We start from the raw sequence: 19498 nt of genomic DNA, 5'->3' as shown, positions 1-19498 counted from the left end.
ATTTACATTCTCAAACCACAGGATGGTGATTCTCAACCATCCTGATGCTGCACCCCTTTAATAGTATTATTCTTGTTGTGGTGACCCCTGACCATAAAATTATTTTCATTGCTCCTAACTGTAATTTTACTGCTGTCATGAACCATAATGTAAATATCTAATATGCAGGGTATTTGATATGTGATTCCTGTGAAACCGTTGTTCTACCCCACCCCACCTTCAAGGAGATGTGACCCAGATTGAGAACCACTACCATAAGAGCTTCCTGCCTAAAATAAAAGTAGATACGTATTGGTAGATTTCTAAAAGGAGACCATTGAACAAAAATAGCATTCTCATACTTAACATAAAAAAACACACTTTCTTTATAAATAAGTTTATTGTAATTGTTTAAAAGGTATAAATATAGCTTGGATCTGAAACTGCTGGGTCTATAAACTTGGATGCTGGTCTCTGACCACTTCCTCTTATGATTCATTTATCTTCTCAAATGTTATCCTGCCCTTCAGTTTCTGCATAGCACATGGTAGATTTGGAAGTTAAAATGTGGAGTACTCACAGCATTATAACTGCCATGTTGCTCGGACTGAGATGTATGAAAGTGTTTATTTCTGAGGTTTCTTCATTGAAAATGGCCTGTGGCCATCAGCATGACACCATAGCTAACTACAGTTCTAATCGTCTCTAGACCTCATGGATCTCTCTGTGGCCTGGATCTTCATGTTTCTGAGGCTACATTCAGTGTGGAATTTAGACATGGTTACAGTTCTGACTGGGTGCTTTCTCTTGTTTTCTTTAATCTTCTAACAAGAAGGAATTATGACTCCAGCTTCCTGCGCACTGGGCACCAGCCTATCATGGCCCTTTGTTTCTGTATCCTGTTGATGAAAGTTGGTCCTGAGACCTCCTTCCATTACCTCCTTTTCATGTTAGTGCAATCCCTATGGGTGTTCATAAACACCTGACATTTTAGTTCTAGGTCATTTCTTGATTATATGGAACACTCTATCCATTGTTTCATTTTTGACCAACAGTTCTAAGCTGTGATTTTAAAGATTTTTGTGCTACATGACTTCACCTGAGGTCTATTAAATTGTTTAATTAATTTTTGTTGGTTTTCCAAAATTTCAAAAGTATAGCCTCAGTGCAGTGGAATCATTAATAAAACACATTTTGAATTTCCACATTTGGGAGATTCTTAGAATTTATAGATAAAAATATATGACCCAGAAACTAAGTGGTTGGTTACTATTCACTTAATTTCCATTTCTTCTCAACAACGCTTTCCTTTGGTCCTGGGATAAGATACATCATCAGGCAACTGCATATCCCCCAGTGAAATGGCAACAAAGCATAGAAAGTTTAGCTCCTCTAAAGAGACCACTTCTGGCCACTGATTCAAATTCATGGAATTTCCTCAATCTAGAGTGCTAAGCAAAACCTTTCCTAAATTTAACAACATAAACCATTCTTCAACTGGAATCAGTTATCCCTTTGCTTAATGTGAGTAAGAATTACATACTTGGCATTGTTAAATGGAACTCTCCAGTGAAAGGCAAGTCATTTAAAATAGGAAGAGCAAAGAATGATGAAAGTCATTTAGATATAGATAGCAGGTTAAGTTGAGGGGTGCTTTATTCTCTAATAAGAGGAGCTGGAAGGCCTAAAATATTCCTCATGCCTTGGAAGAAACTATAACTTTAAGAATACTCCTTTCTTTAGACAACAGAAAATATGACCAGAGAGAAATTGGTACTAAATAAGAAAAAATACTCTGAGCATGATAAACAGGAAAGTATGTAAACCTGTTGTAAAAAATACATTTGTATTTAAAATAAGACCCTGAAGACTTTTTTAATTTAATATGGGAGGAAGAAAAAATACCCTAAGGAAAATTCTATATTCATATTTTTAGGGTTTTCCAATTATGCTTGCATGGTGCTACATAATGAAGCACATATTAATATAATGGAAAATTAATGGATAATTAATCATTTTAGGCAAAAAGCAAAGGGAAATATAGGGCTAAAGTAACTGGCTCATTCCTTTAAGAAATAAAATTTATACATAAATAACTGTTAGAATAACTTTTTACCTTTGAATAAATATAAACATAAATATAATGTGTATAAAATGCCTTAGAAAAACATTGTTAGTGTCCTATTGGAGCAGAAATTTCTAAAGAATAGCTTTTTTTTAAAAAAATTATTCATTTACAAATAAGTAGATTTTTCTATATCAAATATAACACTTTTGTAGAAAAATTAAAAATTGTTAGAAACAAAAGATATAGAATAGTTACTTATAATATTTTAATATTAAATTATTGATTTCTGTAATGTATGAATGGCTAGAGGAAAGAAAGTGTTTTAGATGGGTCTACTAACAACTACCTAAACAATGCACACCTAAGGTATTTCACAGAAAATTAAGGAAAATTTACACCTAAGAAACATGAGGACATTTGCTCATCTATGCTTTTTAAACACAATGTATTTGTTTTTTGCAAATGGCTAAAGGTTTCTTAAATCTTATGTATGCTGTTTCTGTAAGGGGTGTGTGCCTGCCTGTTGATCTTGACGAACAAACAATATAATGACCAACATCTCCAACTTACTTCTTTTGTTTTAGGATTTTGTCTTAACTAACTAGGAAAGTAAGTAAATATAAAGGGATCCTTTCTATTATCCAAAAACATGAGCTATTTAAAAAGCTTCTCTTTTTAACTGTGGATTATATGTGGACAAAAGGGAGATAAAAGCATAGTGTTTACTACTAACAGGAGGAAGCAGGGAAATGCTCCCGGGGCAATGATGAGTACTGGAACTGAATAAACCCAAAATATCACTCATGCTTATCTGCACTAAGTGGTCTCCTGGCTCTTTGTGTGTTATTGCAAGGTTAAAACCATTTATTTGCTTTCATAACAAAGAAAGAACAAAAGGAAAACAGAGACCTACAGATGGAAAATTCAGAGACTGGAAGAGGTTTTAAAAACCTTAAATTCCACTAAGAAAAAACAGTATGGCAAACGGCATGAAGGATTGCTCCTTTTCTTCATTAAAGCTAGCTCCAAAGTTCAACAGAAGCTCAGGGACTGCCGATTAACTTGCTGGCTACACCATAACCACCCTCAGTTTCAAGACCTGCCTTTTAGAAAAGCAAGCAGATAGCTGACTCATGACCTCCTCCTCCAGCACCCAACAGTGTTGGGGCTCAGTGAGGAAACAGGCTGCTCCAGGCACAGAGTTACCAGGTGACCATATCTGTAGCCCAGGAGACCTTCGGACATCCCTGGAGCTTTTTCCGAGGAGAGGAAATATTACAAGCAGCAACCTTATGAGTGAGGAACAGGAGGCATCCTGCCGGGTAACGTGCTTCAAATGCAGTAGAAATATTGCTCTGTTCCTCAACTCAGGAAGCAGCTCTGTGGGTGCAGGACAACGGAAAAGAGCCCGTTTGCAAAGACAGATGAAAATACCAGGAGAAACATTGCGGGGAACAGACTTTTCAGTAAATTTCAATAAATACATTATTTCTGCCCCATTGAATTTCATGGAGCATGGTGCCATCATGATATGTGATATAGTGCTATGAGGTACATTAAAATAATGCATAGATATTTCAGAAAATAAAGAATGGAAGGTAGCTATGGGTATCTGTAGCTAGAGGAATGCCTCCAGCAGGAGCATACTTTTCCCTTCAAATATCAGATTTAATTTGCTATGGAGGACAAATAAATTGTAAATAATAACATTTAATAGAAAGAAAAAAATCACACCTCAATAGCTATAAAATCTAAAACTTGTTCCTACTCATATAAATTTAATATATGAAAATACAACTGAATTGAATCTACATCATACGTAGTCAGCATTTAGTATTTCTTGCGAGCTTGTATTTTGAAGTAAAATAATCATTACTATATCAAATATAGCTGAATATATGTTAGAAAATTAGCAAATAAGACAGACTTAAAATATATTGACTGTATATTATCTGCCTTTTGTTAGTAATCATTTTATTGCATCATAGAGAAGAATCAATGGATATTTTCAGTTTTATGTGTTTATGGGCTAAACTTCAGATGACAGAGAGAAAAATATTTTTTTCTTTTTTGTGTTATTTTTATTACTACAGACTTGTTATTGAAATATGTTTTAAATATCTTATGATACTGCTAAGTTCTATTGCATAGGGCCTCAGGAACTTTTTCATCTTGAAAAACATCTATTCTGAATTCTAGACTCATTCTTTCATTCACCATAGTGTTTCTAGTGTAATATGAGAATTGGAAATTCTGATATCTATCATTAGATTGCTTATTTTTTATTTATGCATATTTGTATGGGCCTGAATGTATGCTGTGCCACAGAGGTTAGAAGAGGGCATAGAATCTCCTGGAGCTGGAGTTAAAACCACTTATGAGCCATCTGATGTGAGTGCTAAGAACTGCATCTGGACCCTTTGGAGGAATAGCCAATTCTCCTAACCACTGTACCATTTCTCCAACCCCACAGTGGATTTGTTTGTCTTCTTTAATAACAAACATAACAATAACCAAGTCTACAATTAGCCTTTGCTTAATAATATTGAGTTAATATTAATCTAAACTTCCTAAGACTACCTAAAATAATCTCACTACATTGTGTAACATATATGACTTATCTCTGTCATAAAATGTTCGTAACACATTTTAATCCCAAATTTCAATCAAGAAATATAACAGGAAAAATGAATAAAAATTACTTTTTCTCCATTGACTTAAGATGCAATATATAAATACATAGAATGAAAATATGTATATCTCCAAATACTTTTCTAATTGCTCTTATGATACAATTTAATAGAAATAGATATTTCATTTTGTGAACTAGACTAAACTCAATATTAGCTCTACTTTAGAGATGTTACCACAGTTATGAGAATATTGTACACTCATCTTCAGTCAGAAATTGTCTTGAAATGTTTTAAGGAATAAAAATGTGGAAGAAAACTCAAGTGAATTTATTTTAAACGTGTGTATCAATGGTACTTTTGCAATACATGGGCCTAGTTTTATCCACAAAGAGTTATAGCCTCTGCGGTTAATGAGTATGAACTCTTACATTTCCTTTTATCAAAAACCGACGAGACTGCTGTCTGGCACTCAGGATTGTGAGACTTTCACAGCAAATAGCTTGAGCTCAGCTTGACAGCAGCATCCTTGCTGGTGATAGCTTACCTCCTCTCGATGCTCATCTCCTGACCGCTGGACGGACCACTCAACAGAGGCTTGTTGGGATTTAGGTATACATTCCAAAAAGGTTGAATTCAATTCAATTCCGAAAATCACCTTTTCATCAGCTGTTTCATGACTAATGCCTAGAAAGCAAACATTGCATTGGAGATTAACCTTGACCTGATTTTAAAAGGAATGGGAAAATATACTGATTCAGAACAGATGTCATCAGGGAAGAACCATACACATTATTAAAGAGAAAGGAAATTTATGCTATAATACTGTTACCTGAGAGTTAACTACTCTTCAACAGAGTGATTTTTAAACTACATGTGTATCATCATTTTAGTCTTTCATTGCCATACTATAATTATTTTAAAGAAAGGACAACTTACAAAATGTAACTCTTCATGTTGTACCTCTTCATTAAATAGCTTTTTGATTCCTTTAATGTTAGATCCCAGCCTTAAGATCGTACTCCATATATATACATATATGGAACGATATATAGTTCCATTTCAATTTTATGTATATTTGTGATTTGCCTACATATATGCCTACATTACATGCAAGAAGCACTCACAGAGGTAAGAATATAGGAGACTAACTGGGTAGGGAGTTAGAGATGGTTGTTAGCTGCCATGTGAATGCTGGAAATCCAATGGTCCTCTGGAAGATAGGCTAGGGCTTTTACTAATGAATCATCCCAGCAGACCAAGCAATTTATTTTGAAATGAGAGATAGCCAGATAGGCAGATACACAAACACACACACACACACACACACACACACGCACACGCACACGCACACGCACACGCACACACACACGCACACACGCACGCGAGAAAGAGAGAGAGAGAGAGAGAAAGAGAGAGAGAGATTCTACTTTTATTGGCATACAGAGTTGACCAAATAATATTTAGAAATTTCAATATCATGAATCAGGAAAGTAAGACTAGTCCAGACTTGATGAAATTGTGTGACATGAAGAAGCATAATGGGCTGACAGAGAATGGAAACCCTGTCTGCACTGCCTACCATTTTGTCTTTAAAGATATCCTTTCCCTACTATATATTTAGTTTAAGTAAGTTAATGAAAGCTAAAGAGTCGTTTCTCAGATAGTTCATTAATTTAGCTACACTACCTAAAATACATTTCATCTAGAATACTAAAAGACTATGTTCCATGTGGCAAATAAAATCTGTAGATAAAAATAATCAAATTAAAATAATGATGACTGCACAGCCTGGCTCAATCATGCACTTGTCCGTCAACTATTCAGATATTCAATTCTACAGATGGAACCACTTAGCACTTTATGCATCAGCAAAAGACCAAAGCTTAGGGAATCTAGGGAAAATCACAAAGAAAGCACATAAAACAAATCAACAGATGAATGATGGAGAGAAAAGCAGAAAAGCTTTCAGATAGGATGGGTGCTAAGGTCTCTCTGAGCAGCTGCTGCATCGATGTAAAGTCCAGGGTTTGGAAGAGATCAGATGAGGAACCACAGCTTCATTGTCACTGCTGGCAACAGGAAGAGTGGAGTCAGAAGGCTTAAGAGGTCTCTAATAGAATGTGAAAAGGAAAGGCATCACTAAGAGTTCTAGGTAATTTTCACTTCAGTTGAGTGAACGATGGAGATATTTATTAACATGAGGTGGTCTGCCGAACAAGAAAAAAAAATTCTTAGCCATTCAGTGTAGATGCTAACTCGGTATTCAAGTCCAGTTTTGGGGTAGGAATGCAGACACTCACGCCTAATAGAAATGAAAGTTAACTGAAAATTTTAGAGCCAAACAGCATCTATTACTCCATTAAGGAGGAAAAAAGCAAACAAACATAGAATGAGAAAATAGCTCAAGGTGCTCCCCAACTGTAAGGAAGCTGCAAAATGCAGAAGGTGCAGTTTGCTAGGTAAGAGGTCCACCAGAAAGACGGTGCCACACAGTACTCTAAGTGTGCAGAAGTCTACATCTCTGAGACAATAGTGGCTCAAGGATTTCTGGTGTAAATTTCTGATGACTAATGACTCAAGCTAGCAAGGGAGTAGAGCCAGCTCACAAAACTCCTTAACTAGTAAACATGAATCTAAAGAATGAAATGTTTCAAAGAAGAAAGAGTTGCAGATTGTATAAAAAATGAAACTGAAGGTTGTCTATTGGATTTGGAATGGAAGGAGTTGCCAGTGACCTCAACAGGAATGGAATGGGCAGGGTAAAGATTCAGAGGTCTTGTGTAATGGTTTATAGCAGGAATGGAACATGGTGAAGGGGAGGCAATTACTCTGAGTGCCTGAGGTGATGACTGTCCATTGTTCATTTCTTTGTGCAGCTTGTCATCATCTGATATATAATTTATATTTCCTCTTTTATGTTTGCCCTTTAACCTAACAGATATTAGATATAAAGACTAGGAATATGTAAGTAGTGCCCATGAATACATAGATAATATTCAGTTCACTAACATATCCTCAATACTTAAAGTTGCTTCTGGTATATCTTTTTATTTATATGTGTAAAGGATTGAACTCATAGAATTCAGTGATGTTCACTAAACTAAACAATGGACATAAGGGCGAGTCACTTTCACATTAGAATTAAAAGGCACACACCCTGTTCTGTACCAGAACTTTCTTTGCAGAAGAATGAATTGTAAGATAAAACCATGGATGTGTTTTTTTTCCAATCAAGTGGTGACAACTAGATCACCAGTTATTAACTATCATCATAGTTAATGACTCATCAGTTCAGTCATTTTTTTGTCAGCTATAATGTGATGGAAGAATCTTCTTTTCTCCATGCCATGGGAGAGAGAGAGAGAGAGAGAGAGAGAGAGAGAGAGAGAGAGAGAGAGAGAGAGAGAGAGAGAGAGAGAGAGAGAGAGAGAGAGAGAGAGAGTGAGAGAGAGAGAGTGAGAGAGTGAGAGAGAGAGAGAGAGACTCCAGAAGGAGAAAAGGGGAATCTCTCTGAAGTACAGGTTAGCATTGTTCATATGGCTAATCTAATTTCAAGGCAGCATGCCAGGTGACATAGTGAATCCCTGTCTTTAAAACAAACAAACATACAAACAAACAAAAAACAAACAAAAAACTGGTGGGGGAACAAAAGTGGAAGGTAAAAATTAAAATCTCAAAACTGTCCATGGTTTTTAGGTTCAATTATTTCCCCATTTTCAAACTCACTCACCAAATTTTATTTCCACTCTTCGCTACTCAGATTTTTAAAGCCTTCTGTTCTATGACTCTTCTCTTTGGAATGACATAGCCTCTAGCCATCCTTCCTTCCTACATTACTAATTATACCCTATGACATCTCCTCCAAAGGGCATAAACATGCTAAGGAATTTCTTTTTCTCATAGTATACTCAGATCAGTTAAGTGCATATGGAATTCACTCAATGCACATTTATTGCTTGAATGTATACAAGAATAAGTAAATGTAAATAAAGTAGAGACTATCTAAAACTTTTTTTTAATTAGTACCAAAGTTTTTATCAGACCTTCCTGGGAGGTCTTCGTGTTTTACTCAAGATGCTCAAATGTTTGGGTCCAAATCCTGTTTTGCTTCTAACTGTCTTCAAACTTTACAAGGATGGATGAGGCACTGAAGCAGAAACATGCCATGGTGTACAAATGTAAAAGACATATGAAACAAACCATAGTTTAACAAAGGATTATTCACTTAGGCAAGTAGACAGAGAATTGGTATATAAAATCCTGTTAGTTTTCTAGAACATAAGCATTACACAGAATGAGATAGTCATATATATGGTTGTTTAGATTTGTATAGTAACTTTCAAAAAAAACAGAAAGACTAGGCTTACCACTTTAAGTGGTAAGAAATGTGCATCAAGCCCATACTTACTGTCTTCTATGTCCCAGCACTGAGTGATCGGGTCCCCATACTTTACATCCTGGCGTCTAGCTCGCCTATGGAAAGAAGATTAAGCTAATTAGATTTTCAAGACTAATTGGAATATAGAAAGGCTGTCTCTTCTTTTAAAACTGGCAGATGCAAACTGTACTGTGTGCAATCTAAATGCAGGTCACTGTTCCTATCAATCAAACATTAATTTAAATTCTCATGATAGAAAAGTCCCAACATAACAAATCCTGTCCTGCATTAAGATGGTCAGAGTTTCATTTAACTATTGTTCTTTATTCTAACTTGACAAATTATTCAACAGAACAGGTTGAACATGATTAGGATCTAACTTTAAATACGAGATATGAAAATAAGTCTTCTTCATCTCCTGCCTGTCAAAATCATAATATAAAAAGTGTCCCAATGAGTAAGGAAGTGCATATAAATAGAGACCTCATCATACCTAGGTTTACTCTATTGCAGATTTCATTCAATAAATTAAATGTCAGAAACAGAACTATACAATCAATATAGCATATATGCTATTGCTATCAATAAATATGAAATTAACATTTTTTCTGGTTTCATATTTAAAAAGAAATTCCAATTTTTTACTCAATTTAAGTTATGTCTTATAACAATATATTTTCATTGTATTTGTCTATTTTTAACAGAAAGTACTTTAACATACACATAAAACCTTAAGGGATCTTAGCATGCTATTAGATGGTGTTTTACGCCCACACATATAACTGTGTGATGCTGAAATTAGACTAAATGCATTTATCTCTTTATATACCTTTTCTGGTATATAAATATTCAAAATTCCTTCTGGTTTGTTTGAACTGTATGGTGCAGTGTTATTGCTGCTGGTCTACACTGTGCCACAGCCCGCCAGGATTGCTTACTTCTTCCTGACAGTTTTGTTAAATCCTATAGAACCCTTCTCCCCTGCTACTCTTTCCAGTTCATGTTGTCACTTCAGAGATCAGAGAAACAGCAGTAAACTTTCTCAGATGCTGGGGTGCTCCCCAGGGTCAACCTGACCAGATGACAACCTTGGAAAAGAGTCATCTATTGTACACATCTGTAACCTCGGATAGACATTATGGTAGGTGAGGGAGCACATCACAGTGGCATGTCTGTAAGATCAGAGATACAGTCTTGAGAAATACAAGAAGAAAAAAATTATGATTGTATAAGGTACACGAGGTCACAAATGTTTTTAAATCTTGGCTTCTTCAGGAATGGGATCAATTAATCAAAGCCAACATTTATTGCCAAGTAATGAGCACTCTGTTTTTTGGCTTCTAGAAAAGTATTCCCCAAAGATTCACTAAGATGAGTGTTACTGGGCAAAAAAGTTTAACAAAATGTTGGTAACTTTTAACTGCTAATAATCATATTTAACCACTTTTGTGTGATTTATGGACTTGAAAGAATATAAAATATGTCTCAGTTTTAGCCAATGTTTGCAGACTAAAGTAAGCACCTTTTATCTTTGAATCCTCAAGTTTAGAATTTGACAAATCAATGAGATATTTAAAATAAAATAAATGTACATTTGATAATGAAACAAATGCAGTATCTCCACTTTCAGCATCAAAACACACAAAAAGCTAAAAAAAATCTTAAAAACAAAAATAATCAAAATCACAAATAATTTTATCTAAAACTCATACTTTGAATAGCCCCTTAGAAAATAATGTTACTAATATGTATATAAGTAATGAGATAAAATATTCATCTAACATTGGTGTTAGTGATAGGCATTCATATTACTTCTAATTACTTTATCACTATTGAAATAGTGTGAAAATGTGTATCTTATAACTCAACTCTGGGTCACTTTTACTTGTGTGTGTCGAGTAAAGCTGTAGCTGAGCTTTCTGGGTAATTTCTAGTATGTATAAAATTAAAGGCCACAGATGTCAAGGAAACAGTTTGTCATTGAAGCTTACCTTAGTGACAGAAATTGACAAATTATACTTATTAGAGTAAATATAAAATTGAACCAAGTCATCAGATATACAGTGGGTTTTATCTGAACTTCTACAAATATATATTTATAAATGATGTGAAAAGCAATAGATGTGAATATGTTCACATTTAGAAATTTCATAGAAGAAATGCAGAATAAAGTAGTTAATAAGAACAATTTTGGGAAGTAGACAAAACATTGCTATGTAGCTCAGGCTGTTCTAAAACTCATTATAATCCTCTTGCTTCTGCCTCCTGAGTTGTGGAATTATAAGCATGAGCCGACATGGTTAGCTGTTAAAATAAAATTCAATATTGTTTCACTTCAATGAAAGAATATACTGTATAGAATTTAACAGATTTTTAAAAAAATTCCACATTTCACTATTTCAGAACATCTGTTCTACCTTCCCAACTTTAATTTAATATAAAATGATTGAACATTTTAATTGAACTATTCCTCCCACAGGCCAAGTTCTCTTTGTCTTTTTCTTAAACTACAAGAACTGTCCCTCATGTTAGAAACCCATCATGTGGGAAGGAGGTATACCCTGACCTTTTTGAAGTGGGTGCATATCTGGAGCAAGAATTTCCATCCCAAGCACAGTAAGGGTCTCTGGCGAGACAGCAATCTGCACATGCTTTCCCATAAGTGTCGCATCTGTGCAAGGAGAGCTGAACCAATCCATCCCAGGAACCAACATACAACTGTTGCTGTAAATCAAGCAAAAGAAATGAATTAGAAGCATTACTCACTTTAGTCTTGAGAAGCACTCTTTCATAAATACCATGGGAGAGCTTTAAATCTGTTTGTTAGTGTCCAGCTACCTTAAACATTTGTGAAGTGTGAGGGGTAGTAAGACAAGTCAAACTCTTCTACCCCTGGACAGAATCTGTATTGAACATATTGATCTGAAGTGGACAATGTTCTAGAAAGCTAAAATAGACATCGGAGTAGTTGAGGAAGGTCAAAACCCAGCTGCTAGTCTAAAGAATTGCAATGTCAAATGCTTTCTCAGTAGTAGAAGTTATACTCTGGTAGGTTCTAGAAAGCATAGATGCTATAGGCAATATTGATGGCATGCCTCTGCCATGTCTCTCAACATGAGGTATGACTAAACGACACTCCTGGCACGGTCTACTTTTAAGTAACCACTTCATTTGCTAATGATGAAATGGTCCCAAAAGAATACGGATTACAATTGGGAGAGTAAATATTTGTTATTTCTTTGCAGACATCACTAAGTGGACTTGAGCTATGCCATATTACAAAGCAAAGGCTGCTGGATCCTGGAAACACAGGACATAAATGACACTTTGAAAGGTCGTCCTGAAACTCCTTCAGTACTCCCTATACAGTCCCATTTGTGTGTCTGTAGCCAAGGTCATAATGAAGGAAGAATAAGTAGATGAGTAAGGCTTAGTATATACTTTCAAATAACTTGTGATCAACTCCAGTGGAGTACTCTAAGCTTTAAATAAAGGAGGAATGTCACAGAAATAGATGCTAGGATAAAAAGCACAGAAGTTCTCAACTCTAAAAATTACCTTCCATTTTATTGCCTGATAAATTCTGTTAATACTTTGATGTCATCAAACACAATGAATCCAGTTATCTACTTTTCCACAACACTCTGGGTTGCTTATTTTCATCACCATTATTAATTTTCACTCTATCTGTGGACTCTAATCTGTTTCTACCTGCTTCCACTGCCACAGCCTTTGCAAGTATCATTGCTTGCTTAAATTGGTTGCAAGAGTTCAAACTATTTCCCTTGACACCAACCTTTTCTCTAACCAGCACCTCTGCAGAGGACCTACTTCATCTTTCACAGACAGAGCTTTACAAAAAGATGGTCTTATCATGACACTTCTCTGCTTAAAACACATAATAATTTTTGCCCTGAAACTATTAAGCATCATGGAGAACAGGTATGGCTAAAATATTCAGGCTTAGTTTTCCAGAGTCATTTCTAACTTCCTTTTGCCTTAAGCACACATATGTTTTAGGTCACATTTTATACACACTTAATGGAAACAGGTGTAGATTTTTATTTTTCACATCCTTATTCCTCCACTCTATCCCTCTTTTTATTTTTCTGGCTAACTACTGCCTCATTCGTGATTCAGTTTGTCTGTCTCTTTCCTTATTTCCTTTCCCCTGCTCTTTCTGGCTCCTTTCAATCACTTTCTGGTTTTTGTCTTTCTTTTATATGCTTTAGTCATTACTCTACGTTGTTAGCATTCTTTTCTCTGTCAACTTTTCCCAGAGTTTCATTAAGACTATTTATATTATTTATTCCTTTATGCATATCCAAAGGACAATAACATGGATTCAAGGAATAAATGTTATTTAGTGATTAAGTCAATGACACAGACCTCAGAATGAAACCTATTTAAACTTTACTTTAAAAACTGGTCTACCATGCTTAATTGTAGCAATGCTTTAATGTGGAACTTATAGTATCCAATGACTTTCTCAAATCTTGAAGATGTATGTTGAAACAGAATAGATAGTCTAAATCTAGTCATTTGAGATGTGGATTATAATACCAGGGAACTGTAAAATCATATTTTATGCATGTATCATTATTAAAATTGGCTACTGTTAACACATCATTTTGGTTAAAACAATGGCATGCATTTAAATGGGTAAGGATATATCAGTGGTAGAAAGGGTGAAGTACATGACTAATATTTGCAAGAGACTAGGGTCAATCCCGACAAGCACTGAGAAAAAGAAAATAAGGTTCTGCTTATGCCTATAAACAAACAAAGCACACAGGAGGCAGTGTTAAACCACAAATATTGTGAATTCTTGACTAGCCTGAGATAGATAGTGTCTTAGTCAGGGTTTCTATTCCTGCACAAACATCATGACCAAGAAGCAAGTTGGGGAGGAAAGGGTTTATTTGGCTTACTTCCACATGGCTGTTGATCACCAGAGGAAGCCAGGACTGGAACTCAAGCAGGTCAAGAAGCAGGAGCTGATGCAGAGGCCATGGAGAGATGTTTCTTACTGGCTTGCTTCTCCTGGCTTGCTCAGCCTGCTCTCTTATAGAGCCCAAGACCTCCAGCCCAGGGATGGCACCACCCACAAGTGGCCCTACCCCCCTTGATCACTAATTGAGAAAATGCCCCACAGCTGGATCTCATGGAGGCACTTCCCCAACTGAAGCTCCCTTCTGTGATAACTCCAGCCTATGTCAAGTTGACACACAAAACTAGCCAGTACAGATAGTAAGATCCTGTCTTCAGGAAAGTACTCACTGGCTAGCCTAATGTGTGTGGAATCCTGGGTTCAATTCCAAGCATCACTGGTTGAACAGAACAAAATAAAAGTTAAACTCATAACAAACAAGAGAGCTTCTAGTTTTGTGGTTGAGCAAGACATCTGGTTTTGTCTCAATAACTGTTTTTGAGAGTTAGTTATTGAGTAGTTATTGAGTAGGGTATTGAGTAGTTATTAAGTTGTTATTGAGTAGGGTATTGAAAGTTGACTCTTTTTGTGTTATGTACCAAATTTATATTTGCAATCCCAGTTTCCCTAATTAAAATCCCTTTTCAAAGTTTGTGATTATTGTATTAAATATGTCTTATGTCTTGAAGAGAAACACAACTCAACTGCCTCACTGTTTTTGTTTTTGTTTTGTTTTGTTTTGTATTTTTTTTTTTGTTTTTTGTTTTTTTTGAGTCAAAGGAAGAGAGTACACACATTCAATCTTCATTCTCCTAAGACCAGGGTAAAACAATGACTTCTAATTAGTAGGAGGAGTCAAGCAACCTTCAACTATCTGCTTTACTAATGACTTAACGAACAGTTTCCAGTTTCAATAGATTTTGCAAATGAACTATGAAGTTAATTGTTGAACAAAAATTACAAAGTACCTGCTTCAGTGACAACTCCATGTTCAAGATGGCTGTTGGGTGCTGCAAAGAGAAGGAAATGTCAGTAAGAGACATTCACAGCTTTATATTAATCAGTTTGCTTTAGTCTATATAAAAAAAACATGGCTTTTCAGACTCAATGAGAAAAGAAAATGATTTGTATTGCTTGCTATTTTCTTATAGTGTGTACTAATTCTCTATTACTAGACATGATGAAAATGCTTAAGGTGCTTTATCAGAGAGAAACGAGGTAGCTGCATGAGGAAGTGCTGTGCTGAAAATGACTTCTAGTTATTCACAAGTTTTCGTCTTGCTCTAAACCTGCTTATCTTAACTGCTGCCCTATAATTCATACTAGTGCTGACAAGAACATCTCTGTAATTATTTATTGCTCCATTCTGATCTTACTTGCATCAAAGCTACTAAACACGTTTAAGTAACAGAGCTTTGAAAAGCTACAGTTCTGTTTGTTGATGATGATATTCCTTATGTGACACTACAAGCTACGAATGTGTGGACTTTCGTGATATAAGTCAGATTTTATTTCTAATAAGACTAGAATCATGAATATAGAAGCAACCTAACATATAAAGCAGGACACTTTTAAAAGATATATATCTATTACTTATCTAGTATTTATTCACTTATTGCTTTTATATAGTAATTGGCAAAAAGTTGATGTTACAGATTTAAGAAAAAAAAATATATATATATAAATAAATTTAAAGTTAAAAAAGTTTGTTGGTTTTATTTTTTTTAAGTTGGTTCCAATAACTTTTGTTGCCCTTGATTTTAAAAACATGGCCATCTCCATCAAATTATGTTCGGCTTTTTGTTTTGTTTTGCTTTGTTCTTAATTACATTTTACAATAAAGTTGTTAATAAAAGAAAGGAAACATAGGTAGAAAAGAGAAAGGAGAGAAGAAAAGGCAAAGAGAGGAGAAAAGCAGAGAAGAGGAGAAAAGTGAGAAGAGAAGAGAACCAGCACAGAAGACAAAATGAGAGAAGAAAAGTCTGGGTATGTAACTTAGTGGTGAAATGTTTGCATGCAAAGGGCCCCAGATTTCATCTCCAGCATAGAGAGATAGATAGATAGATAGATAGATAGATAGATAGATAGATAGATAGATAGATAATAGGTGATAGATAGATAGATAGATAGATAGATAGATAGATAGATAGATAGATGATAGAGAGAAAAATGGATGGGTTGATGGGTGGATGGGAGGATGAATGGTTGGATGGATGGATGGATGAGTTCATGGATGGATTGATGAGTTGGTCAATGGTCAGATGAAAGCAAGAGGAAGAGGAGGAAGTGAATAAAGTCAGAACCAACTGAGATAACAGTCAATCTGTGGCACTAAGACCCATGGGGGACTATTTATTCTCATGCACTTCTGTGTGTGATAGGAAAATTCCTGAAGCCTCTGCTCCCTCCATCCTTATGTTTGACATCAACTTTTCCCTTAGGAACCACCCAAGATTTTGTTTTTGCAGAGGCCAAATAGCTGGTCTTGTTCTTGTTAACTTCTTGACCACTATTATCATCACAATGTAAACAGGAACCTGCAACCCCCAGCATGATAATTAACTTTAGCCCTTCACAGCAGAGAACTCCACTCTCTCCAGGCAATGGATGTTTACATGGAAACAGTTTTTAATAAACCCTTCTAACAAAACAAAAACATAAAAGAACATATTTTCTAAGAAATATAGCATTATTTCTAGTGTTTTACTTTTCAGGAAATAATTCTAAATACCACAGAGTAGCTTCAAGGAATGCCACACAAAAATATATTTATTGTTAAAAGCAGAACTTAAATAACTCTTCCTCCAGGCCTACTAACTCCCTTTGAGAAGTGAGAGGATTGTAGCATGCATAACTTGGTATCATTAATTTTTTTTTGTCATTGCAGTAACACTGGGCTCCTATACAAGATTCATAAACATTTCCAGTTTTCTCAAGCTCATTTGAGGAAAAATTGCCAAGTAACACTCATACAGCAGAAAAGCATCTGGGTAGTAAGAGATCCCAAGTTATTATTCGGTGTGCCAATTTGATTGACCACATCTTTGGATGATGCAGCCAGGAGAGGCAAACCTGGCAGCTTCTGCCAGTGGTTTGCAGCAGAGGGACTGAGCGCCTTTCCCACTTGCATATCACCTCTTTTGGTTAGGCCAGAGAAACCAATGCAGCGACTTCCCCAGGAAAAGCACAGAAAAGACAAGAAGCCCCATGAACAGCACTGAGCAAGCGCTCTCACCCTCTGTCTGAGGCCCTGCGCCTCTTCTCACCTTGAATACCTCAAGCTCCTCCAGTACTACCTCTTCCATATTCCACTTCTCCTTGGAGATGCTCACAACTTTCAGGACTGTTCCAATGTCTGAAAAAGGAAAATTGACCCATAACCCCACTGTTTCCACTTCAATATTTAGTTGAATGCATATTTCTAGAAATCTCAAAATTTCCCCCACTTTCAATGAATCTGGCCAAATAAAGTAAGTGAGAAATGAAGACTGCTTATATGATGTTGCTCTTCCAGAGTAGATACTTACTTATAAAGAGACCAAAAGGTTATATAAAAATATTTTAACTACATGTATATGACTAATTTAAATATTGATTAAAATAACAGAGGTGAAATAAATGTTTTTTTATTTTTTAATGGTAAACTATGCAAAATTATATATATATATATACATATATATATATATATGTATATATATATATATATACCCTGCAATAAGATGTCCCTGCAATACTAATATTTATCTAGTAATTATATCTGATTTATTATAACAGTAATATATATAGTCTTTTTAAAATGTTAAACAATTGTCTAGCAAACACTGACCAAACTTTCCATGAAGAAACTAACCCTAACTTCAGATAATGATTGTTAATGAGTTAAAAATTAAAGTTTATTCAAATGATTTCAATTTAAACTCAAAAGAAGATACAGGTTCAATGCTTACAACAAAAATTATATTTAGGAAAGATATCTTAAATTCCTTTATAATGTATACAGTGTGACTGTGTAGCATTCGAGTATAGAAAGATTAAAAAAACACACACACACACACACACTAGAAAAAATCAAAATGGATCTGTCCCTTTGCAATTAGTCTATTGAAAATATATCCTTGAGCCTCAGCAGTGGTGCTTGAGATTAGGGACATATAGCATTACCATTATATGGAGAAAATTCCTAGATTATTTAATTTTTAAAATTGACTCTAGAATGTTCAAAACTGTTAAATATATTTTACAGCACAAAATTGACTTTTAGAATAGTCTTATTTTTCTGAGGAAAGGTTAGGCGGCACCACCTAGTGGCTGAGTGTTGCTGGAGGGAGGGAACTGTTACCAGTCTATGCATGAGCTTTGGATGGACAGAACAAATTAAATTTAGCTCATGAGAATTAATAAAAGACTGATTACAGTCCTGACCCTCAGGTAGTCATTGCTGCATCTCAGAAATGGAACATCCCTTAGATTACCTTGGTTTAACACTTACCCTTTATGATATCATTAGGCCTGACAGGAGCTGTCTACTAGCCCTAGGAATTACCACACGGTCCTTCTCAGAATAAGCCCAATTTGTGCAGAACCCTGACAGTACTTAAGGGGTAAATAATTCTAAAATCATTTCATATTCTAAAGGACCTGTTCCAATACAATAACACTTAAAACTCATCAAGGAACACATATAATACAGGATCAAGTTCTGAGGGTACATGCTGTCTTTTCTGCCACTAGAACACTGTTACTATATAACATTTTTCTTAATTGTAGGAATCACCTAATAAGCAATATTATTTATGTAAAATTTATGTGTATATATGTATGCATATATGTGTCTCTCTATGTACATATATGTGCATATATTTCTGATCATCATTTAAAAGCATATACTTACAATTATAAGAAAACATTGGCAAACTATTAGCTGATGTTTATTCGTCTCTATATATTTGCACACACACATATATATAGATATATATGTATACATATACATGTATATACCTATCTATTGGCAGATAGACAAACACAGACAGATATAGAGACAGACAGACAGATAGATAGAAGGTCCATTTCTATTCCTTAGGGTGGTCTTGGACTTGTGATCTTCCTCTTTAGCCTAAGATTATAGGCATTCACTATCACACTTGACCAAAAACATGTGATTTTGATCATATTTTAATTACAAAGTTGACACACAATAAACTAAATAACACAGACTGCATTAATAAGAATCTAACAAATTAATTTTTAAAATAATTTATTTGTTTTTATTTTATGTGCATTGGTGTTTCGACTGTAAGTGTGTATGCATATATGAGGGTGCCAGATCTGGAGTTACAGACAGTTGTGAGCTGCTAGGTTAGTGCTGGGAATTGAACCCACATCCTCTGGAAGAGCAGTCAATGCTCTTAATTGCTGAGCCATCTCTCCAGTCCCCACAAAATTAACTTTAATGTACAAAATTCATGAACAGGAAAGGAAACTTCCAAGAAGTTTTATGTGAAAGCATTTAC

General features: G+C 35.1%; 1 protein-coding gene across 1 annotated transcript in view; it reads right to left on the bottom strand.

The window, feature by feature from the left end:
- Sema3d (semaphorin 3D) overlaps nt 1-19498 on the bottom strand; it is a 200496-nt gene that overhangs the window by 8307 nt on the left and 172691 nt on the right. Inside the window, exons 13-17 of the mRNA XM_031380014.1 lie at nt 17255-17343; nt 14957-14998; nt 11625-11782; nt 9089-9153; nt 5225-5364 (exon numbers count right to left, since the gene is read on the bottom strand). Of these exons, the coding sequence (XP_031235874.1) occupies nt 5225-5364; nt 9089-9153; nt 11625-11782; nt 14957-14998; nt 17255-17343 (494 nt within the window). The remainder of the gene's footprint in view (nt 1-5224; nt 5365-9088; nt 9154-11624; nt 11783-14956; nt 14999-17254; nt 17344-19498) is intronic.

This window comes from Mastomys coucha, unplaced genomic scaffold, assembly GCF_008632895.1.
Source record: "Mastomys coucha isolate ucsf_1 unplaced genomic scaffold, UCSF_Mcou_1 pScaffold19, whole genome shotgun sequence".
NCBI lineage: Eukaryota > Metazoa > Chordata > Mammalia > Rodentia > Muridae > Mastomys > Mastomys coucha.
This window is presented reverse-complemented; position numbering and strand designations above follow the sequence as displayed.